The sequence below is a fragment of the Vicia villosa genome, unplaced genomic scaffold (assembly GCF_029867415.1).
Source record: "Vicia villosa cultivar HV-30 ecotype Madison, WI unplaced genomic scaffold, Vvil1.0 ctg.000342F_1_1, whole genome shotgun sequence".
Taxonomy (NCBI): Eukaryota; Viridiplantae; Streptophyta; class Magnoliopsida; order Fabales; family Fabaceae; genus Vicia; species Vicia villosa.
Genome location: NW_026705152.1, coordinates 1,035,995 through 1,060,984, shown reverse-complemented (window position 1 = coordinate 1,060,984; position 24,990 = coordinate 1,035,995). Strand labels below are relative to the sequence as shown.

At 39.5% G+C, this 24,990-nt stretch overlaps 1 protein-coding gene across 1 annotated transcript; it reads left to right on the top strand.

The window, feature by feature from the left end:
• The first annotated feature begins 8,021 nt into the window (after window positions 1–8,021).
• Window positions 8,022–8,852, top strand: LOC131627000 (uncharacterized). Its single transcript, XM_058897839.1, has 2 exons — window positions 8,022–8,124; window positions 8,353–8,852. The coding sequence occupies exons 1-2, from the start codon at window positions 8,022–8,024 to the stop codon at window positions 8,850–8,852; spliced, it is 603 nt and encodes a 200-aa protein (XP_058753822.1).
• Window positions 8,853–24,990: the final 16,138 nt, after the last annotated feature.

Sequence of the window (24,990 nt, the reverse complement as noted above, 5' to 3'; positions counted from 1 at the left end):
AAACAAACATGGCGTTGAAGGGTATAGTGGTCATGAAGTCAAAACGCAGTCTCCCGCCCCAATGGTAAACTAAGGTTAATGATTTTTGTACCTGTAGAACGGGTTCTAGGGGTCTCAGAGTTTTTGCTCAACCTTAAAGATACGTTGATTGGTATCTATAAGAGAGTTTTCTCTGAGTGTAGTATCTGCGTGACAATTACTTCCGTAATCACCGCTCTACGTCCTAAAAAAGGCTTTAAGTGGGGTTAATGTGTTTCTAGGTCCTCCTGGTACAAATCAGTCTCAGAATGCAGTGGCGCAGTTAATCACAACCAGCCAGGCAAATCCCAAGAGTAGATTTGGAAACCAAGATTAGAGGGCCTTCACCGGGAAGACATCCTCCATCCTATCTTATGTTGCACTCAAATCCGGGTATAGGATTTCTCACCACAAGGGGGAATCAAGCCCTTTCCCGATACAGAATAAACAAAATAAACAAATATAAATGCAACAAACACATGATATGACACAGAGGTTAGGCAGGACCTCTCTTGTTTGAGGGGGAATTTGGCATCCCTAATTCCTCATTGGGGCTGGACCAGCAACAGGTCAACCATTGGTTTGGATGAAAAACCAAGGTTTTGAACACTTATATCCCCAGCAGAGTCGCCATTTTTCTGTGGTGTCGTTTTCTTTACCTCCCCGTTTCACTTGGGAGGACGGCACGCTAGACCCTTCACGCGAAATTTGGAAGGAGAATGCGCCCGTGGTGGGATGAATTTTATTTCAGTTCTTCCTACGATATCACACGAACTTTCTTATTTGTCCTACGAGTAGGAAAGGGAAAAAAAGATCTCAACTAAACCCTAGGAGTTTGCTAAGTGTGGGGATTTACACCTAGACTAGAAATTCTGGAGTCCGGGAGGTCGGTTATACATAGGGAAGTGTTTAAACACCCTACATATCTGTAGTACTCTACAGGAACCTTCTCTGTGTCATTGTGATTGTGTTTGCTGCTAATGATTGGGAAAGTTTCTCCTTTGTGTTAGGAGAAGGAATTGAATTGATTAAAGAAAGACAGACAGATAGACAGACTGACTATTTTTGGTATTTTATTAGCTCGCTGAGATTCCTTGTGAACCTCATGCCTACATATCCCTAGTGGAAGTCAGAGCTTAATGTAGTTCGGGGAACTAACTAGGGAAATTAATTGTTTTTTTGTGCCTTGCTTGAAGCTCAAGGTTGAAGCTTGGAATTAAATCTCTGTTTACAGTAAAGAGACATGAAATCATCTCTACAGAGAGGTATTTGTACTATTCTACCACAAACATTTTGAAAGAGTGACAGAATAACTGAATTCATTTCATTCAAGAGGGGGACCTTACTTGTGTGTGTGCAAGTATGCCAGTCAGATGCCTCTTAAATGAAAGAAAGATGCTCGTCCAAATTAGGGAAAGTGTACAAGTCTGGGGATGTGCCAGAGCATGTCTTTCAGAGTCCTAAATGGGAGACTTTAATTGAAATTGAAATTGAAATGTTTGTTTGTTTGAATGTGGTAGAGTAGTAAAAATATCTCTCTATAGAGATAAGCTATGTCTATCTACTGTATGAAAGATTTGACTTTAGCTGGCTTGTATGAGGCCCAAGCTTGAGGCTTTTTGATTGATTAATTAATATTATTGACTCTGGGAGATGACTCCATTGAGGATTAATTACAGGATATTTTAGTGTTCTGTACAAAGCCCAGAATTGAGGCTGACTCTACTTAGGGAGACTCTATTTGTGTGCCTTGTACAAAGCCCAAGGTTGTGGCTAACTGTTGAGTATAATTGAATGAATGACTCTATTTTATGTGCCTTGTACAAAGCCCAAGGTTGTGGCTAACTCTAGCTAGGGGAAGACATTATTTTCTGCCTTGTACAAAGCCCAAGGTTGTGGCGGACTCTTAAATGAATTAAGTATGGATGACTGTATGGGGAAAGATCCTAAGTGTTAGAAATCTTTGACACATGAAAATATGGTTTATCTGCCTTGTACAAAGCCCAAGGTTGTGGCTACTGAATGATGAAGGACTTACTGGGGAGACTCTATTATCTGCCTTGTACAATGCCCAAGGTTGAGGCTGACTCTTGACAGGGGAGTTTTATTGTTTGGGTGCCTTGTATGAAGCCCAAGGTTGAGGCTAACTGTTTTTGTTGGTTTTGACTCTACTGAGGAGGTTTTATTTATTAAAAGACTGTTTTTCTTTGGAAGCTAACCCTTTCCAGGGATTTTGACTCAGCTGGTGAATTTGTCTGTTAAAAGACTGACTTTATCATGTTTTTGGAGGCTGACCCTTTCCAGGGGTTTTGACTCTTTTGGGGAAATTATCTCCTAAGAGAAATGAATCTTTATTTATTGACATTTATTAATTGACTTTGGAGGCTAACCCTTTCCAGGGATTTTTATTGAAATGATAGTGTGTGTGGAAGCTAACCCTTTCCAGGGGTTTTATGATTGAAAGGTGGATTGCAGAAAGATTATCTAGTGGAGACTCTTTGTTTAAAGCCCAAGATGAAGGCTGACTCAATGCTGAGGATGACCAAAACATAGATCCTAGACTCTTCTAAGGAGGATTGATGAAGATAAGGGTGACAGAGACTGTCCATGTCTCTCATTCCAAAAATGTACTCAATGTGAAATTGAGACAAACTTAGCTTGTTTTAGGTCTGGTTTAAATTGGAAGAAACTCACCAGGGTAGGCTAAAAGGTGACTAAAGACCTGTTCCTATATTTATAAGAAACCTGATGGGTCCTTGTATACAAGCTCAAGAGGAAGCTGGAAATGCTTTTAAGAAGTCTGTGGGTCCTTGTACAAAGCCCAAGAGGAGGCTAATCGAGGGTCCTTGTTATAGCACAAGAGAAAGCTATGTAGTTTTGAACTTATTTTGGCTCTAAGAAAATGGGTAAGAGGTTTCACCGGGAATAATTCCTCTTTGGGTGGATGTGTCCTATATTTTTGGATTCTAAGGTTTTTGCCAAGATGTTTCACCGGGAATAATTCATCTTGGGGGTTTGAACTACAGATCTCTAATTAGGAAAGAGCCTTCACCGGGAAGACATTCTCAATCCTAGGTCATATTCCTATAATATATATATATAGTTTAACTGTCCTAAGGTTTATACTCAAACGTAGTTCTAAACTAATATATGCACAGTTTATATTTGACAGTAATTTAAATAAAGACTGTAAATGGAAAGCTTGTAAAGCCTAACCTGGATGGAGTGGAGGCCATTGAAGAAGTATGTACAGAGCCTCAACAGTAATTTTTGTTTGTTTTTGTTGATAACAGTTGAATGTATATGATAAACAGTTAATGGTTTTTGAAAACAGAAGAAGTGGAGATGGACAAAGGTCACATAGGTATCTGAAGAGTTTCACCGGGAATAATGCCCTTCAAATACCAGAAGAATGTTTTGAAAACAGAAAGAAGATTTTGAAAATACAGTTTGAAAACAAGCTAAGAAGAGAAGATTTTTGGGACTTACACTCTATTAGAGGCCCGGTACTTTGCAGTACTGGTGCAAAAGCAATTTGAAAATGATCTGGAATGACACAAGGTTTTGTTGTTTGAAAACCCTAATCATTTGATTTTATCAGAGATTGAAAATAGTTTTGAGATTTGACAAAAGTCAACCTAATTAAAGTAAAAATAAATATTTTTACTTAATTAAGACCTAAACAATTAGGGTTTCATCATAAAATTATTTACAAATTGATTTAGTTTAAAACAAAGTGAAAAAAAATATGTATTCAAGTATTTAAGAAAACACCTAAAACATACTATTTTAAACCTAATAAAAATACATGAAATAAATAATATTTTTATGATTTTTTTGATTATTCACAAAATAGATATGTTAAATAAAAAGTGTGTAAAAAATGAAGTGAAAATGATTTATTTTGATAGGTTAAATAAATATGTGAAGTTGTGAAGAAAATAAGTGTGAAAAGTGGTAAAAAATATAGAAATGTCTTCACCAAGGCTTGAACTCACGCCCTCTAAGTCACACACACAAAACAAACACCACTGAGCCAACGCGCGTGTGGTGATAGTAACTTGCATCCATTTGGTTATGTTTCAAAACAAGTTGTAAATCTTTGAAAAATAAAAGAAACAAAAAGTCTGGGGCGAGGGGGATTCGAACCCCAGACTTGTGGCATGATGATACTAAGGGCGCATGGGTGGCCACTAGGGCAAGTTGTTTAGTCATTAATAAAACGCATACCACTCAAAATAAAATAAACTCTGCCCTGAGATTTGAATTTTGCGCGCCACCACCATCTTCGTCTTCAACCTCAAGCTCCATGAATTTGAATTTCTGAACTTACTCATTTCTCAATCATTTGCCATGATGTAAACACGAAACTTGCTCTAATTTCACTCACGATTCTAAATATGTAACTAACATGAACTAATATTAACTACATCTAACTAATTTACCAGAAATCGTGAAGAACCCTAAAATTTCGAAATCAAATTAAATGACTATACTGAAAGATAAATGGATGATGATAGAGGGTTTTCAATCCTCTGATGATGCTGGACAAGATAGAATCGAGCTATTTCACAAAGAGTACTTAAATTAGAGAGGTGAAGTTCAGAAACTTACCTCTGAAAATGGAGGTCGTGAGGATGATTGAGAGCAACTGAGCTTGAATGAATGATCTCAATAGCTTCCCTGAGACTCAATGAAGCTAACTGGATGCTTATTGTAGCCTGAATCCTTCTGAATTGTTCTATGGACCTCCCTCGATTTGAGCTTCAAGTGGACATGGAGGTTGTTGAATCCTGAGTTACAGATGAGCTGCAGCCATCTGGTTAGCTTCACTATGACCTGAGGAGTGTGTCTGGATGATTGGCTTGCCTTGAAACCTTCTGAATCACTCCATGGACCTCCAACTGCAAATGCTCCAAGGTGAGAGCAACAATGGTGTTCCTCCACCTACAGAAGTGATCCAGGTGCTTGGATCACCTCAAATGACCTCCCTTGAGATGTTAGAATGTTCACTTCCCAAAGATAAGCTTTGGTTTGAAGAAATCGATTCTTCTTGCCAAAGAACTTTGAAAAACAATGAACAAGAGGAGAGAAAGAGAAAGCAAGTAATATGGTTGCTTTGGTGTGTTTTTTGAATGAGAATGAGGCCTCTATTTATAGGCAATTGGTTCAGTACTGAGTGAGAGTGTGAGCTTGCTTAATGGGAGAGTTTGGGTTTCTTAGCCATGAAGAAATTCAAAGAATATCCCAAGTGCAATGATGAGCTCTTTGATACCACTCCCTAGCCATCGGTTTTGCTTGATCTTAGGGGACCAAATTGCTGCAGAAATGAGCTCCAATTGGTTGGGAGAAGATTCCTTTGATGAATCACCAATTTGTCATAAATTCAAAAATGCAATCATTACATAATCACATGCATTTGTTTTTTGGAATCTTCTCTAATCCTTATGCAATGATGAAAATGGATGTATGGCATGGTTTCAGATGTGTTATGGGTCGTGTAGCATCCATAAGAGAGGTTATTTGCACAAAATTTGCAAAGTCCAATTTGCACATGACCTATAATTTTACTTCATGAGGCCAACTTTGAACAAGCATAACTCTTAGCTCAAATTGAATTTGGAGAAGGTTGAACACAATTTGGAAAGCCCTAAACATCTACTTCAATTCATTAGTTTATGTCTTCTTCAGAATCCTTTGGGAAATTTGTGAAAAATGAGGCCAAAGTTGGAAGAAAACTAGGTTAAAACACTTAGAAAAATTTCTAAGTGTTTATGACCTAAACTTCAAAATCTCCAAAACTTCATAAATGGTTGATCTTTTGAAAAAAGTTCCTTTGTAAGATGTTGTTTTATTTTGCAAGATCTACAACTTTCATGTTGGAAGTTTTTTGAGTTGTGTAGGTGAAATTTTGAGATCTCACCATGCCTTCAAAAACCCTAATTCCCGACTTTTCGCTCCTTGATGAATTTCTTTGAATTTCTTTGGCCAAATGACTTTGACATCCATATATTGATGATATTGATCTTTGAAAATCATTTTTTGACCAAAAACCTTAAAAGTCAATGATGATCCTTCACAGTTGACTTTTTCCTGACAAAGTGGCTTTTTGGGCTTTTGTGTAGAAATAAGATCTTCTCCCCAAATGGATGATATAAATGGATTATATGGAGGTAGTAGAGATCCTTAAATCATGTCTTGAGTTTTGGATTCATGCCCTGATCAGAAGTCAACTATCTTGGTGAATTAGGTCAAAACCCTAATTTGTCGACCATGTGAAAATAATGACTGTAGACTTTGAATTGAAGTGTGATGTCCAGTAGATCTTGTCATATGAGTTATTTGAAGATGATTGATGTCTTTGAATGACCCTCTGGGGCTTTTTAGGGTTTCCCAAAAGTGATCCCTGATTTCAGTCCTTGATAGGTTCAAAACCCTAGTCTGGTGACCTGAGTAAACCTGTACTCAGATGACTGGATGTCTAATCAATCATAGATGAGAAAAGTGAAGTTTTTGAGCCCCATGATTGTATTAGAGACTAGTCTTTGTATTGATTGATCCTTTGCCTGAGCTTTCTTGTCTTTGAGCATCCTCGATTAGGTACCAGATGGAGAAATGACTGCTCTGGGAACTTTGTGATTCTTTTGCTAATGGCATCGTTCGTTGATTTGATGAATTGCCGGAATTGTTCCGTTGTTTACGTGATGTTGTCGTAAAATGTGTGAGTGTTATTACTTGAGTTAATAATGATAATTGCGATATGGGCGTGTGCCTTGTGATGAATATTTTGTGAAGTAAATGATGATGATGTTGTGTGATGTTCGGTTCATCGAGTCACATACATTTGCATATACTCTGTGACGGCCTGAAAACTATGGCAAACATGACGGCCTGAAAACTATGGCAAACATGACGGCCTGAAAACTATGGCAAACATGACAGGCCAAATGACAATTGGTGACGGGGGCTGAAGCTCCGATTGGTACCACATGCATATACATGAGTCATGTCCCATGTGTCTTATGTGATTTATACATTGTGACGTTTTGTGACTATATTGTGATTGTATTTTTGTGACTTATTATATGACAGAGGTATTTGAATTGTGAATTAACGACTTGGTGAATAATATGAGGATATCGATACTTGTGAATGCGATTAACCGAATATGTCTAATTTCTGATATATAATTTATCATGCGCTCAATTATATGAATTGATATCTCACCCTTTCTTTGTTTCGCCGTTGCCTTTATATTGGTAACGTGCAGGTGATTCACATTGAGAGGAGGTTAGCCGAGTTGGTCTTGAGTCGTTGTCGCTCTGATACGTAGCACTCGGGGGGACGAACGTGTTAATTTACTTGCTTTTGATTTATTATGTTTTGACAAATACTTGAGTTGTCTTTTGGAGATTGCCACTTTAATTGTGTTAATTGTTGAATTATGATGCTATGAATCTTTGAACAAATTTTTGAGTTTCCGTTGCAATTCTATGGAAGTTGTTTTATGTTAAATACTATTATTTGATGCTTGTCGGTTCTTCCGTACTCTATGAATGCTATGTATCCGCTTTATGCGACGAGTTGATTGTCTTAGTGAATGAATATGTGATACCTCAATTGTTTCATTTGTAAATTTTTATACTCCGATTTCATTTAAATCCCGCGGGTAGAATTGGGGTGTTACATTAGTGGTATCAGAGCAGGTCGGTCTTGTCCGGCCAAGTGTAGAGTCGTAGTGTAGTCTAACAATCATGTATTGTTGTTTGTGCTGATTGTTTTTGTGTTGTAGTGACGCTATGGCTGGGAGGAATGACGCTGCGATAGCTGCTGCTTTGGAAGCGATGGCTCATGCTATGCAGAACCAACCTAATGGTGACGAGAATGCAGGATCTCGTAGTTTGGCGACTTTCCAGAGGGAGAATCCGCCGGTGTTCAAGGGTACGCATGACCCTGATGGTGCTCTTGATTGATTGAAGGAGATCGAGCGAATCTTCCGTGTTATGGATTGCACTCCTGCACAGAAGGTTAGATATGGCACTCATATGCTGGCTAAGGAAGCAGATGATTGGTGGCTAGAGACCCGTAGGAGGTTGGAGGCTCATGGTGAGGAGATCACTTGGATTGCGTTTCGCATGGAGTTCTTAAGAAAATACTTTCCTGAGGATGTCCGTGGTAAGAAGGAGATTGAATTCCTTGAGCTGAAACAAGGGAACAAGTCTGTTGTGGAGTATTCTGATATGTTTGGTGAGCTGGCTAAGTTTTACCAATACTATGGTGGTGCGAATGGTGAGTTTTCCAAGTGTATCAAGTTTGAGAATGGGTTGCGTCCAGAAATCAACAAAGCAGTTAGTTACCAGAAGATCCGTATTTTTGCTGATTTGGTGGATAGTTGTCGGATTTATGAGGAGGACAACAATGCTCATTATCGTGTTATTAATGAGAAGAGGGGCAAGAATCAACAAAGCCGCGAGAAACCGTATGATGCTGGTAAAGGGAAGCAAAGAGTTACTCATGGTCATAAGACTAGTGGGGGAGATGCTCCTGCTAGGATTATATGCTTCAAATGTGGTCGACCTGGTCATAAGAGCAATGCTTGTACTGCTGATGTGAAGAGGTATTATCGTTGTGGTAAGACGGGACACATGTCATCTGATTGTAAGCATAAGGATGTTGTTTGTTTTAACTATGGTGCGGAGGGGAATTTTGATAGCCAGTGTCAGAAGCCAAAGAAGACAATTGTAGGTGGTAAAGTGTTCGCTTTGTCAGGAACTCAGACATCTAGTGAGGATGGCCTTGTTAGAGGTACTTGTTCATTAATAGCATTCCTTTAATTACTATTATTGATACTGGTGCCACTCATTGTTTTATTGTTGCTGATTGTGTGAAAAGATTGTGCCTTACTTTGTCTGCTATGAATGGAGAAATGGTTGTCGAACTCCCCGCTAAGGGAATAGTGACTACTTCTCTAATGTGTTTGGATTGTCCTCTGTCAATCTTTGATAGGGACTTTGTTGTTGACTTTGCGTGTTTACCGCTTGTTGGTTTGGATGTGGTTTTGGGTATGAATTGGTTGAAATGCAACTACGTTCATATCAATTGTTTTAACAACACGGTGAGATTTTCTTCTCTCGAAGAAGAAGGAGTTGGTTTGTTGACTGGTAAGCAATTGAAGCAACTGATGCAAGATGAAGCGCAAATGTTCTCATTGATGGCGTCCTTGTCTTTTGAGAATCAAGTTCGAATTGATGAGTTAAAGGTGGTGAGAGAATTTTCTAAAGTGTTTCCTGATGACATTCCTGATGTACCTCCTGAAAGAGAAGTTGAGTTTACGATTGATCTTGTACCTGGTACCAGACCTGTTTCTATGGCACCGTACAGGATGTCTTCATCAGAGTTATCTGAATTGAAGAAGCAATTAGAAGAATTGCTTGAGAAAAATTTTGTAAGACCAAGTGTATCACCGTGGGGAGCACCCGTATTGCTTGTAAAGAAGAAAGATGGAAGTATGAGACTTTGTGTTGATTATCGGCAGTTGAATAAAGTGACGATAAAGAACAAGTATCCACTTCCAAGAATTGACGACTTGATGGATCAATTGGTGGGTGCTAGTGTGTTTTCTAAGATTGATTTGAGGTCCGAATATCACCAGATTAGAGTAAAAGAAGACGATATTCAGAAGACCGCGTTCAGGACTCGGTATGGACACTACGAGTATTCGGTGATGCCCTTCGGTGTTACTAATGCGCCAGGAGTATTCATGGAGTACATGAACCGTATTTTTCATACTTACTTGGATCGGTTTGTGGTGGTATTCATTTATGACATTCTTATCTACTCTAAATCTGAAGGAGAGCATGAAGAGCATTTGAGAATTGTGTTACAAGTTCTGAAAGAGAAGCAGTTGTATGCCAAGTTGTCTAAGTGTGAATTTTGGTTGCATGAAAATAGTTTCCTTGGTCATGTTATTTCTGGTAGTGGAATTGCCGTGGACCCTTCTAAAGTTGATGCTGTGTTACAATGGGAGACTCCGAAGTCAGCTACTGAGATTAGAAGCTTCTTGGGTTTAGCGGGTTACTATAGACGGTTTATCGAAGGATTTTCCAAGTTGGCACTTCCAATGACGAGATTGACTTGCAAAGGAAAGGCGTTTGTGTGGGACGTTCAATGTGAAGAAAGTTTCAATGAGTTGAAGAAGAGATTGACGTCGGCTCCAATTTTGACTTTGCCTAATTCAGGAGAGCCTTTTGTTGTGTACTATGATGCTTGCTTGATGGGGTTAGGTGGTGTACTTATGCAGAATGGTAAAGTGGTTGCTTATGCGTCTAGGCAGTTGAGAATCCATGAAAAGAATTATCCTATGCATGATCTTGAGTTGGCTGCAGTGGTCTTTGTGTTAAAGATTTGGAGACATTATCTTTATGGTTCTAGATTTGAAGTGTTTAGCGATCATAAGAGTTTGAAGTACCTTTTTGATCAGAAAGAGTTGAATATGAGGCAGCGAAGGTGGCTTGAATTGTTGAAGGATTATGATTTCGGTTTGAACTATCATCCCGGAAAGGCTAATGTTGTGGCTGATGCTTTGAGCCGAAAGACTTTGCATATGTCGGCTATGATGGTTAAAGAGTTGGAGTTGATTGAGCAGTTCCGAGACTTGAGTTTGGTTTGCGAAGTGACACCGCATAGTGTTATGTTGGGAATGTTGAAGATTAATAATGACTTCCTTGACAATATTAGAGAGACTCAGAAGCTAGATGTGAAGTTGGTGGATTTGATGGTGGGAAGCGATCGACTTGAGAATGGTGATTTCAAGTTAGATGCACGTGGTGTGTTGAGATTCCGAGATCGTATTTGCATTCCCGATGATGAAGAGATTAAGAAGGCAATTCTTGAAGAGAGTCATAGAAGCAAATTGAGTATTCATCCAGGAGCTACAAAGATGTATCAAGACTTGAAGGGTTTGTTTTGGTGGCTCGGTATGAAACGTGATGTGGCACAGTTTGTGTATGCTTGTTTGACTTGTCAGAAGTCAAAGATCGAACACCAGAAGCCTGCAGGATTGATGCAACCGTTAGAAGTTCCAGAATGGAAATGGGATAGCATTTCGATGGACTTTGTAACGGGATTGCCTAATACCTTGAGAGGATTTGATTCAATTTGGGTGATTGTTGATAGGCTTACGAAGTCGGCACACTTTATACCTATTTGTAGCGGGGAAAATCTGATATCGAAGCCATGGAATTGACTCGAATCAATATTCCGTTTTGAAATCGCCACCGCGCTTTATTTTTTCAAAGGAAAAGGGAAAAGAACGAAAAACCCAAAGTTTTGTTTTTAAAACAAGAAAGAGATCTCAGGTACGGGTGTTGATTATATGAGGGGAAGGTTTAAAGCACCCCTCATATCTGTGGTATTCCACAGAAACCTTTTTGAAAATCTGTGTCGTGTGTGCTAAAAAAGGGTTTGTTTTATTTTTAAAATAAGCTCGGAAAAGCGTTAAGCTTTGTGCCTACATACCTCCTTGGTGCAATGGAGAAGTCAGAGCTAATGTAGTTCCGCTTAAAGGGAAAAACGTTTTTTAAAACGAATAAACACTTTATCGTCGTCGGAGAGAAATACTCAGCCATTGATCTTGAGCATGAGAACAAACGAGTTCTTTGCATCGCAAATGAAAGAAGGGCTCCAACTCGGATAAAATCAACGAGTATGCCACTAGCTCTCTCACGCGGAAAAGATCTCATTATATCAATCAATTTCAAAATCGTGGGGTATAACCACTCGTTTCGACAGTTAACGGTGTCTAAACTTTAAAGAAAAAAGCCACTAAGGGCAAAAGATATTTTTAAAGAAAACGTTTTGAAAATGATTGCAAACATAAGAAGGTTTTTGAAAAAGGGAGAAGATTTTGAAAATTTAAGAATGGGAGGAGATGAAGAGGCTATCCTATTGCGTAAAATAAAAGCTAAGGAAAGAAACGGTCTAACCGAAATAAGAAGCCAACACTTGACATTATGAGTCAAGGTAGATTTCCCATCCTTTGGAATATCAATACTAAACCATCACATTTAACACTTGGGGATCCAGATGAACATATTATCTTACCACCACTTCGCATTAAGCACATTAAAATTCTGACGAAAATCGGGCAGAGTAACGGCTGTTTTTGGGTAAAATCCTTATATCAATGCCTTGGAATTAACCATCAAGGGCTTTCAAGGAAATACCTGCACACATAAACATACAACAGAACAATGCCAGACAAACAGAGCAATCACAGGATAGTAATAGAATGAGTCCAGGGGTACTAGGTCCATAAGTCCGAATCTCCACAATGCTAGGGATAGTAACCGATAGTCCAAAGAGAACATTATGTATTTTTTAGATTTTTGTTATTTATTAGTGTTTTTGCAAGAAAAGTAGAGTATGGTCCAAGTGGACAAAAGAAAAATGATGGAAAGTAAATATGATGAAATGATAAAGTAAAGCGATAAAGCGAGAAATATAAAGAGCGGTAATATAAAGAGCGATATAGTAAAGGTGCGGAAATTAAAGTTAGTTGTTAAATGTTAAAGATAACCATCTTGAAACTTGTCAAGTCTGTTATCAAAGTTAGTAGGAAGATCTATGGTGAGTGAATGATGTACTCGGATTTAAAGTCAATGGGGCTTATCAGAAGCTTGATAAAATCATAGCGACTACACGATAAAAACCTCCACAAGTCTTAAATCAACCGCATACAATTCTCTTCCACATTTGATCTTTTTTATTCGGGACACGAAATATTGCGCTATGTTAAGCAGATCGCCAAGTGATTTATGTAGAAATCACCCTACAACGAGGCCGGTCAAAACTTTATGTGCTAATGTATGCGAGAAGAGCGATATGTAGATCGCCTTCCGAAAGCAATACCGCACGAAAAGAAAATAGGTAACGATCTAGTCTTCACTAAGAATCCATAAGAATTCTCAAAGTATTAAGACTTTCATCGATCAAAAGAAAAAAAGGAGAAGAAGAAGATAAAATGCATAAAGATAATCAACTCACACTATCATTAATATCATTCATCTAATATTATGGATTTGGTTCTTTCAAACCTATCAACATCCTAGATCCAATGATATTAATGAAATGGAGGAAGAAGAATAAAATTCACAAAAGATGATCAACTCACACTATCATTAATATCATTCATCTAATATTATGGATTAGGTCATTTCAAACCTATCAACATCCTAGATCCAATGATATTAATGAAATGGAGGAAGTAGGAAGCCAAAACAAGCATAAAAAAGGCAAAAAAACACATTCTGCCAGCAGGAAATCGATTTCATGCAGAGGGAAATCGATTTCCATAAGGCAGTTTTCAAAAAAAAACAAGTTACGTACAGCATGAAATCGATTTGAGCCTTAAGGAAATCGATTTGACCAGTGCAAATTTCAGCAAAAACAGCATTTAGAGGCATAAAACTTGACTTGAACAAATGTACAAACACCTTATGATCAAACACCAATTGGAGCACGAATTTTCCATCAAATCACCATCAAATAGCACCAATATAGCATCAAAGATGCATCACACACAAGCAACAAAGATCTACATCATGATATACAAAAAGGATGAAGAAAATTTACCAAATCTTGAACAAAACTTGGATCTACTTCAAGAATCACCAACACAAATCTTGATCTCTCAACAATTAAAGAAAAAAGAGTGAAATGGATGGTGGTTTAGCTCAAAGTTTGTGAGGTTCAAGATGTAACTCACAAACTTTATGAAAGAATGAAGAGCTTTGGTGAATTTGGTAAGAATGAGGAGAGAAATTGCAAGAGGTTTTTTGGCTCTCAAAGCTTGAGAAATGAGAGAGTAGAGGGCTCTATTTATAGAGTTGGAGCAAGAGTAGTGGCAATTTGGTCTTTTTGCATTTGGTAATTAGCTTGTGTTTAATTGGTGATTAAAGTGGCAATTAAATGGTAAAAAGTGGTAAAATGGGGTTTAAGTGGGTTTAATGAAGAGAATTATTTTGATGAGGTGGAAAATTGGTGAAATGACAAAGATGGTCAAAGAAAATAGGTGCCAAGATCAAATCAAGCTTCCCTCTCTATTTTTTTTGAATTTCGCCTGAAGGAAATCGATTTCCCCAGGAGTGAAATCGATTTCACTCTGTTCCAGAAGAGAATTTGGCGCAAAATACACTAGGGAAATCGATTTACCCAGGAGGGAAATCGATTTCATGCTGTCCAGAATGTGATTTTGTTGAAGATTGCTGCAGGGAAATCGATTTACCCAGTAGGGAAATCGATTTCATCAGTCAAAAATGTGAAAAATGCCTTGCTTATTGCATGTCTTGGCTTGGTACCTACAAAACAAAAGCCTACAAAGAAACAAAGCAATATTTTTGGTATTTGGGTTAGTATAATATGCATACAAGGTAAACAATCATTGGTGCTTGATGGTCCCTCTCATTGATGAGGTGAGTGCAACACCACAAACAAACTTCCAAGTGAAGCTCTTGATTAGTGATTGGGATATGAATGATATAGGATCTTAGGGTCAAAAATTGGGGTATGACAGATGCCCCTATTTAAGTTTCTTCGACTTGGAGATACGATGATTGGAAATCTTCGTTTTGACAAAATCGAAGAGACTTAAATATATAAGACACAATTTTTGATCCTAAGATGCAATGCAATGTTAATGAATGCATGTGATGATAATAAAGCATGACAACATTAGGGAGTAACAAGTGATCCACTGGGGAAAACAAATGTCTTGCTATAACTCCGCTGGGGAAACAAATGTCTTGCAAGTAGAGACTCCACTGGGGAATGCAGGACTTTGTTGGAAAGACAGAACTTTGGTGGGAAAAGAAACTTCTCTGGAAAAACACTTCGCGTCAGAGAGATTACAGTATCCTCTTTCACTGGGGATGAGAAAAGGGGATCATCCTCTTTCACTGGGGATGAGGAAGTATGCATCCTGAATTAGAATACCAATCTTCCGTTAACAGAAATCACATCATCGTACCACTGATGATTGAAGAGATGTACCGCCGTACCACTGACGATAACACATACCAATGTTCCACTGAAGGCATGAAGAAGAAATATACATCGACGTACCACTGACGATGAAGATAACAAAATACACCAACGTTCCACTGAAGGCATGAAGAAGAAATATACCACCGTACCAATGATGATATGAAGAGATGTACCACCGTACCACTGATGATATGAAGAGAGATATACCACCGTACCACTGATGATATGAAGAGATATATACCACCGTACCACTGATGATATGAAGAGAGATATACCACCGTACCATTGATGATATGAAGAGATATACATCGACGTACCACTGACGATGAAGATAACAAAATACACCAACGTTCCACTGAAGGTGAACTAAATACATCGACATACCACTGACGATGAAGATAACAAAATACACCAACGTTCCACTGAAGGTGAACTACCAACGTCCCACTGGAGGTAGAAAGAGATGTATCGCCGTACCACTAACGATAACACATACCCACGTTCCACTGAAGGTATTGAAGAGAAATACATCGACGTACCACTGACGATAAAAGATAACAAAATACACCAACGTTCCACTGAGGGTGAACTACCAACGTCCCACTGGAGGTAGAAAGAGATGTATCGCCGTACCACTAACGATAACACATACCCACGTTCCACTGAAGGTATTGAAGAGAAATACATCGACGTACCACTGACGATGAAAGATAACAAAATACACCAACGTTCCACTGAAGGTGAACTACCAACGTCCCACTGGAGGTAGAAAGAGATGTATCGCCGTACCACTAACGATAACACATACCCACGTTCCACTGAAGGTATTGAAGAGAAATACATCGACGTACCACTGACGATGAAAGATAACAAAATACACCAACGTTCCACTGAAGGTGAACTACCAACGTCCCACTGGAGGTAGAAAGAGATGTATCGCCGTACCACTAACGATAACACATACCCACGTTCCACTGAAGGTATTGAAGAGAAATACATCGACGTACCACTGACGATGAAAGATAACAAAATACACCAACGTTCCACTGAAGGTGAACTACCAACGTCCCACTGGAGGTAGAAAGAGATGTATCGCCGTACCACTAACGATAACACATACCCACGTTCCACTGAAGGTATTGAAGAGAAATACATCGACGTACCACTGACGATGAAAGATAACAAAATACACCAACGTTCCACTGAAGGTGAACTACCAACGTCCCACTGGAGGTAGAAAGAGATGTATCGCCGTACCACTAACGATAACACATACCCACGTTCCACTGAAGGCATGAAGAAGGTATACCACCATACCACTGATGATATAAAAGAGATGGTGTACAAATATGACATAATCAAGCATGTCCCAAGCTGAACACCAGAGCAGAAACTGCTATCAATCTTTTGATGGCTTCAAAAATATATGCTACCCAACACTAGGGAACATTGAAGCTGAGAGAACACCGTAGTTGAGTTCTAAACCAAACTCGAACCAGGCCAAAGGTATATTGAGTGTAATACGTTCTTCTGCATATGAATACATCAACATATCCATTCCTTGTAATGCACTCATGAATCAAAGTAAAAAATTCTTTTATAATTTTCAAAAGGATTTTGTTGAAATCAATTTTCTCTTTGTTTTAAAAATTACTATCAACAATAAATGACATTTTGAGAGATATGAAAGAAATAAGATTGCCAATAAAAGATAAAGGCTCAAACTTTTTTAATGGAATGGTAGTCTGCAAAAGGCAAGACCCCATGGATTATTACAAAGTTTGGAAAGTGGTAATTTTGTGGAAAAGGTACATTGAAATGTAATGACCCCATCCTCTCTCTCAACTGGGAATTCCTGAGCAAAGGCTTCCGTTGAGAAGTGTCGAACTTTTTCATGATAAACAGAGGACTGCTGATGATCAAGTCTTGTCTGATGTAGTTACTTGCCATGAATCCCTAACTTTTGCCTGGACCGCCCTTTCGGGTTTTCAGTCCACCGGGTATTTTATTCTGTTTATGTCTCTAATTTTTGCCTGGACCGCCCTTTCGGGTTTTCAATCCACCGAGACGCTCTTTTTTGCCTAAGCCGCCCTTTCGGGTTTTCAACTTAGCGAGCTGTTCTTTTGTTATTTAGGCGAAGTATTTCTTGACTACATCAGCATTCACGGGACGTGGGAGCTCTTCTCCATCCATAGTTGCAAGAATTAATGCACCGCCAGAGAAGGCTTTCTTAACAACATATGGTCCTTCAAAATTAGGAGTCCACTTGCCCCTTGAATCGGAAGTGAAAGACAAGATCCTTTTGAGCACGAGGTCGCCTTCTCTGAATACACGAGGTCGAACCTTCTTATCAAATGCTTTCTTCATTCTTTTCTGATATAACTGACCATGGCATAAAGCCGTCATTCTCTTTTCTTCTATCAAATTCAATTGATCAAACCTGCTCTGACACCATTCAGCCTCAGATAACTTGGTTTCCATTAAAATTCTCAATGATGGAATCTCAACCTCAATAGGGAGCATTGCTTCCATGCCATAAACCAAAGAAAAGGGAGTTGCCCCTGTTGAAGTACGAACAGATGTACGGTACCCATGCAAAGCAAATGGGAGCATCTCGTGCCAGTCCTTGTATGTAACAACCATCTTTTGCACTATTTTCTTAATGTTCTTATTTGCTGCTTCAACAGCTCCATTCATCTTCGGCCTATAAGGCGAAGAGTTGTGATGTTCAATCTTGAAGTTTTCACACAATTCTCTCATCATGCTATTGTTCAGATTCGAGCCATTGTCAGTGATGATCTTGCTCGGTACACCATATCTACAAATGATGTTGTTCTTGATAAATCTGACCACAACTTGCTTTGTTACATTAGCATATGAAGCAGCTTCTACCCACTTGGTGAAGTAATCGATTGCTACCAGGATGAATCGATGTCCATTCGAAGCCTTGGGTTCAATCATGCCAATCATATCAATACCCCACATAGAGAAAGGCCATGGAGAGGAAATAACATTGAGAAGTGTCGGAGGCACATGAATCTTGTCAGCATACACTTGACATTTGTGACACTTCTTTACAAACTTGTAGCAATCAGATTCCATTGTCAACCAATAGTAACCTGCTCTAAGCATCTTTTTAGCCATCGAATGTCCATTGGCATGGGTACCAAAAGAACCTTCATGAATTTCATGCATCAACATGTCTGCTTCGTGTCTATCCACGCATCTGAGCAAAACCATGTCATAATTCCTTTTGTACAAAACATCAGCATTGATGAAGAAACTGCCAGCCAATCTCCTCAAAGTTTTCTTATCTTTATTTGATGCCCCAAGTGGGTACTCTTGAGTCTGGAGGAAGTGCTTAATATCGAAATACCAAGGCTTTTCATCTGTTGCTTCCTCAACTGCAAATACATGAGCAGGTCTATCAAGACGCCTGATTGTAATTTGAGGTTCCTCATTATGGAAATTCACTTTGTACATGGAAGACAATGTGGCTAATGCATCAGCCATCTGATTCTCATCTCGAGGGATGTGGTGGAATTCAACTTTGTTGAAGAATGTCAATAACCTTCTGGCGTAATCTTTGTAAGGAATTAAACCAGGATGACGAGTTTCCCATTCTCCTTTAATCTGATTAATCACAAGCGCAGAATCTCCATAAACATCAAGAATCTTAATTCTCAGATTAATGGCCTCTTCAAGTCCCATGATGCAAGCTTCATACTCAGCAATATTATTTGTACAGTCAAAACATATCCTTGCAGTGAAAGGAACATGTGATCCATGTGGAGTGATGATAATGGCGCCAATTCCATGGCCATGAATATTAGAAGCTCCATCAAAAATCAAACCCCATTTGGATTCAGGATCTGGCCCTTCTTCTGGCAATGGTTCATCCCAATCTTGAGATCTCAAATACATTATATCTTCATCTGGGAAGTCCATCTTGATAGACTGATGATCATCAATTGGTTGGTGAGCGAGGTACTCTGCCAACACACTTCCTTTCACAGCTTTCTGAGCTCGATATTCAATATCATATTCTGATAACAACATTTGCCAGCGAGCAATCCTTCCAGTTAATGCAGGTTTCTCAAATACATACTTAATTGGATCCATTTTGGAGATCAATAAGGTGGTGTGGTTCAACATATACTGTCTCAGTCGGCGAGCAGCCCACACCAAAGCACAGCAAGTTTTCTCAAGCAGCGAGTATCTTGTTTCGCACTCGGTAAACTTTTTGCTAAGGTAGTATATTGCATACTCTTTTCGACCAGACTCGTCATGCTGACCCAACATACATCCCATTGAGTTTTCAAGCACTGTGAGGTACATAATCAGAGGTCTTCCCTCAACTGGAGGGAGCAAAATGGGAGGTTCAAGCAGATATTCTTTGATGTTGTCAAAAGCTTTCTGACAATCTTCATTCCACACACATCCCTGATTTTTCTTTAACAGCTTGAAGATTGGCTCACAGGTAGCAGTCATATTGGAAATGAACCTGGAGATATAATTCAGACGTCCGAGGAAACCTCTCACTTGTTTTTCAGTCTTTGGTGCTGGCATTTCCTGAATTGCTTTGACTTTATCATGATCTACTTCAATTCCTCTCTGACTGACAACAAAACCCAATAACTTTCCAGAACAGACACCAAAAGTGCATTTGTTTGGGTTCAAGCGGAGACGATACTTTCTCAAACGCTGAAACAACTTTAAAAGATCTTCCATGTGCCCCTCCTCTGACTGGGACTTGGCAATCATGTCATCCACATAAACCTCAATTTCTTTGTGCATCATATCATGGAAAAGAGTAGTCATGGCTCTCTGATATGTCGCACCAGCATTCTTCAACCCAAATGGCATCACTTTGTAACAGAATGTCCCCCATGGTGTGATAAAGGTTGTTTTTTCCATGTCTTCAGGTGCCATCTTAATCTGGTTGTATCCTGAAAAACCATCCATAAAGGAGAAAACTTCAAACTTTGCAGTGCTATCTACCAACATATCAATGTGAGGTAGAGGAAAATCATCTTTCGGACTGGCTTTGTTCAAATTTCTATAATCCACACACATGCGAACTTTTCCATCTTTCTTTGGAACGGGCACAATATTGGCAATCCATTGAGGATATACAGAAGTGACAAGGAAACCTGCATCAATCTGTTTCAAGACCTCATTCTTGATCTTTTCTGCCATATCAGGATGACTCCTTCTTAACTTTTGCTTGACAGGAGGACATTCTGGTTTCAACGGCAAACGATGCTCCACAATATCTGTGTCCAACCCAGGCATATCTTGGTAGGACCATGCAAAAATGTCAACATACTCTTTAAGAAGCTCTACCATCCTCTTCTTAACATCTTGATCAAGCAGTGCCCCAATCTTGACTTCCTTTTTATCTTCTTCAGAACCCAAGTTGATGACTTCTAACGGCTCTTTATACGGCTGAATAGTGTCTTCCTCGTGCTCAAGCAGTCGGGAAATCTCATCAGGAATACATTCATCACTCTCTTCTTCCGCCTCATACACAGGACACTCGAAGTTAGGAGAGGGCGCAGGGTCATTACTTTCAACGGTTTTATTGATTAATCTGCACAAATGATTATTATTTCAGGAAAGGAAAGATATATGCAAACATGTAATCGTGCAGATTGTGGAAAATGAAAACATTTTTTAAGGTTTTTTGTGTTACCACTTTCCAGAAAAAGCAAAAAGATAAAAAGCATTTATATGCAGAAACAAAATGACTTTTATTGATGATTTTAATGTTTAAAACAAACAGAAAACAGCCCCAACAACTTCACTTTCATCTTGGGCAGAATGAAAGGATTTTGAAAAACATAAAAGCAAATTACTTTGAGACATGAGTACACTCAGGAATGTCAATGGTGATCCAATTCTTAATCATCTTTCCACGGGTCACAAAGCTTGGCACTTCTGGCTCTGGTTCACCTTCAACAATAGCATCCACCTCTGGAAGAGTTGGGTGCAGAAACCCAGCACTATGAAACATCTCTAGATAAGGACGAAAAGCAGACTCAGGCTTCATCACATACTTGTCTGAGGCAGAAAATCCCAGACCAGCTCTATTCCTGTTCTCTTGTAGACTCACCACTTGTCCCCAGACTCCTGAATGTCCATTCTGAACCACACCAGCTGAGCATCTTTGAAGGAGGCAATGGAAGCTTCATCCTTTTTGAATTCATCATTAACAGACAGGGCTTGGAATGCAGTTCCAATGACCACTTCATCAGCTTCTATGGTACGGAACGAAGAGAGATGACTAATCAGCAACGCTTGTTCTCCATTCACAATGACCATCTTTCCATCTTTCACAAATTTTAACTTTTGGTGAAGAGTTGAAGTAACTGCCCCAGCATCATGGATCCATGGGCGTCCCAATAAGCAACTGTACGCAGGGAAAATGTCCATCACTTGAAAAGTAATCTTGAAGACAAATGGTCCAATACTAATAGGCAAATCCACTTCTCCGACCACTGATTTCTTCGATCCATCAAAAGCCTTGACGATCACATTGCTAAATCTCATTGGTGTGCCACCATAAGATAGCTTAGCAAGAGTGGATTTTGGCATGACATTCAGAGATGATCCAGTATCAATCAACACATTGGACATTGAGTCCTCTTTGCAACTGACAGAGATGTGCAAAGCCAAATTATGATTTCTTCCTTCCTCAGGCAAATCTTCATCACTGAAGCTCAAATTGTTACATGCAGTGATATTACTCACAACCCCATTAAACTGATCCAGCGTCACATCATGATCCACAAAGGCTTGATCAAGTATCTTCATCAGAGAATCCCTATGAGCAGGAGAATTCGCCAGCAACTCCATTATAGAGATCTTGTACGGAGTGCGATGCAAGTGATCCACAATCTTATAATCACTCATCTTGATAAGCTTCAAAATCTCATCCATCTCCTTCCCTGAAGATGACCCAGCATTCACCTTTGTCGCATCATTATTGTTCACAGGCACTTGAGTAGCATTCCTCTGGACATCCACAACTGATTGGGGCTGAGTAAAAACTCGTCCGCTTCTAGTCACTCTACTGACATCTGCTATATTCTCAACAGAAGAAAGAGGCTTAATCTCAACTTCTTTTCCAGCTTCCAGCATGGTGGCATTGTATCTGTAAGGTACAGCTTTATCAGAACTATAAGGTACAGATCCAGGCAAACATATCACAAGAGGTTCCACAGCAGCTTTGCCATAATAACCAATCTCTACACATTCCGGGATTTCAAAGCATGGTTCAATCACATTGACATCATCTTCATCTCTATCCCTCAGAATCTCAATGAGCCTTTGATCTATCATCTCTTGCAAGTCTCTTCTTACAATGTAACACCCTCGAGGATTGACTGAACAAATCCTACAAGCAGCATGATTATGTTCATAATGACTGTATTCACACAGAGTGGCATGCATCTCTACCAATGATCCTCTGATGTGTTCTACACGATAAATCTTATACTTCCCAGGGCATCCATACACCATATTCACAGCAGACGCTTCATGAGTTGGCAACGGATTGTTCTTCACATTTGGGCCAATATCACGGAAAGAGAGCATTCCAGAACGGACCAATCTCTGAACTTCATTCTTCAGGGGCCAACAATTTTCCAAATCATGCCCAGGAGCATTCTGATGAAAAGCACAAGTGGCATCAGCCTTGTACCACCAAGGGAGTTTCTCTGGAACAGGAGGTGGTGACCTTGGTTGAACCAGCTTCTTATGAATTAGAGCAGGATACAGTTCAGTGTACGTCATAGGGATAGGATCAACATTAACTCGAGGATACGGATTCCGCCTTGCTGGTTGTTGATTAACAGGAGCTACAGGCACTGAATTCACAACAGGAGTTACTGACGCCACTTGTTGAGATTGATTCCTGACTCGACTATTCCTCCCATGAGAAACAGTATTGGCATCTGACTCTTTCTTCTTCTGGAATGAAGAACCGTACTTCTTCGCACCACCAGATGAATTGTCATTTCGAATCAAACGACCTTCTCTCACAGCTTCTTCTAATCTGACACCCATACCCACCATTTCGGTGAAGTCTACAGGAGCACTAGCAATCATCTTCTCATAATAAAACGGACCAAGAGTCTTCAGAAAAATCTTAGTCATCTCTTTTTCTTCCATCGGAGGAATCACTTGGGCGGCAACCTCACGCCATCTCTGAGCATATTCCTTGAAGGATTCCTTCTCTTTCTGCATCATAGCTCGCAATTGATCCCTATCAGGAGCCATGTCCACATTATACTTGTATTGCTTCACAAACGCTTCAGCTAAGTCATTGAAAGTGCGGATATGGGTGCTATCAAGGCCCATATACCACTTAGAAGCAGCTCCAGTCAGACTGTCTTGGAAATAGTGAATCAACAGACGTTGATCATCAGTGTGAGTGGACATCTTCCTTATATACATCACCAGGTGTGCCTGAGGACAGGAATTTCCTTTGTACTTCTCAAATTCAGGCAGCTTGAACTTAGCAGGTACTTTCACATTGGGAACAAGGCAAAGATCATGCACATTCTTTCCAAACAGTTCTTTCCCACGGAGAGCTTTCATCTCTTTCTGCAATTCTTCAAACTGATCTTGGAAACCATCCATTCTGTCATGAATTTCACTTGGAGCAGCATCATAAATGGGTTCTGGGACAAAAGGACCAGTATGAACAATAGGAGAGGTGTTGACCATAACAGGAGTCAACGGGCGAGTCATCTCAGGAACAGACAAATAACCTTCAGGCATGCCCCAGGGGTATCCATTAGGCATACGTTGCTGAGTAGCACCAACAGGAATAGCAGGAATGGTTGCAGCAGCAATTTCAGAAATCACAGTGGTCTGACCCTGAGCTTGGGCATTGGGGGGAGGAACCTGATTCTGATTCTGATTCTGAGCAGCCATCAATGTCTCAACCAGAGCAGTGAGACGATCTACACCAGATCTCAAAGTAACAACCTCTTCACGTAGCTCACGATTCTCTTGTTCAAGACCTTCCATCTTCTTCTTGCAGTTAGCTCGAGTATTATACCGGTGAGACAGCTTGATTCTGTATGAAGAACACTGAATAAGACCTCGGGAATACTCTCGGAAGCAGGACCAAAATGCAGAATGATGCATGAAATGCAATGCAAATGATTTTTATTTTTGGTTTTCAAGGAACTTTTAAGACATTAATTGTAAACATTAGCAAAAAACATCATAAAACATAACAATATTCTTTCATTAATCATGGAAAAGCATACAAAAGGATTCAAAGATCCAAAATTACAAAACAAAAGGAAAAAAGCTAAAAACTAGAAGGGAACACTTCTGATGAAGATCCAACTCCTCTTTGCAGCTTCCTACGGAGCTTCTCCAATTCATCTTCATAAAAGGCCTTCAAATGAGCATTCTCGACCATCAGCTTATCAGCAACTTCTTTCCATGCGACTGAATCTTCTTGTGGTCTCTTTCGCTTTTCACCATGTTGTTGAAGCAACTCTTCTTGATGACGAATCTGATCTTCCTTTTCCATCAACCAACCATCTTGGATATCAAGCATTTCATCTTTTTCTTTCAAGTGTATCTTCAACTCTTTGTTCTCAAACTCCAAAGCATCTCTTTCCGCTCTCAACTTAGCCACGAGCTCTAGATGTTCTTCACTACTTTCAACAGGAGTAGTGGAAGACAATGGCGGAGTAACGAGTAGAGAAGGCTCCTCGAGTAAATAAGGCATCTGAAAAGTATGAGCTCTAGCTCGAACCCAATCAGTATAGTCTTTGAGAGCAACACATTGTTTTGTTCCCAAATGTCTCTTCCTATCAACATGGTGCCAAGCACGCACAAACCGATTTCTCATATCCAAATTTCCATCTTGATTAAGATAGAAGATTCCTGACACAAGAATAC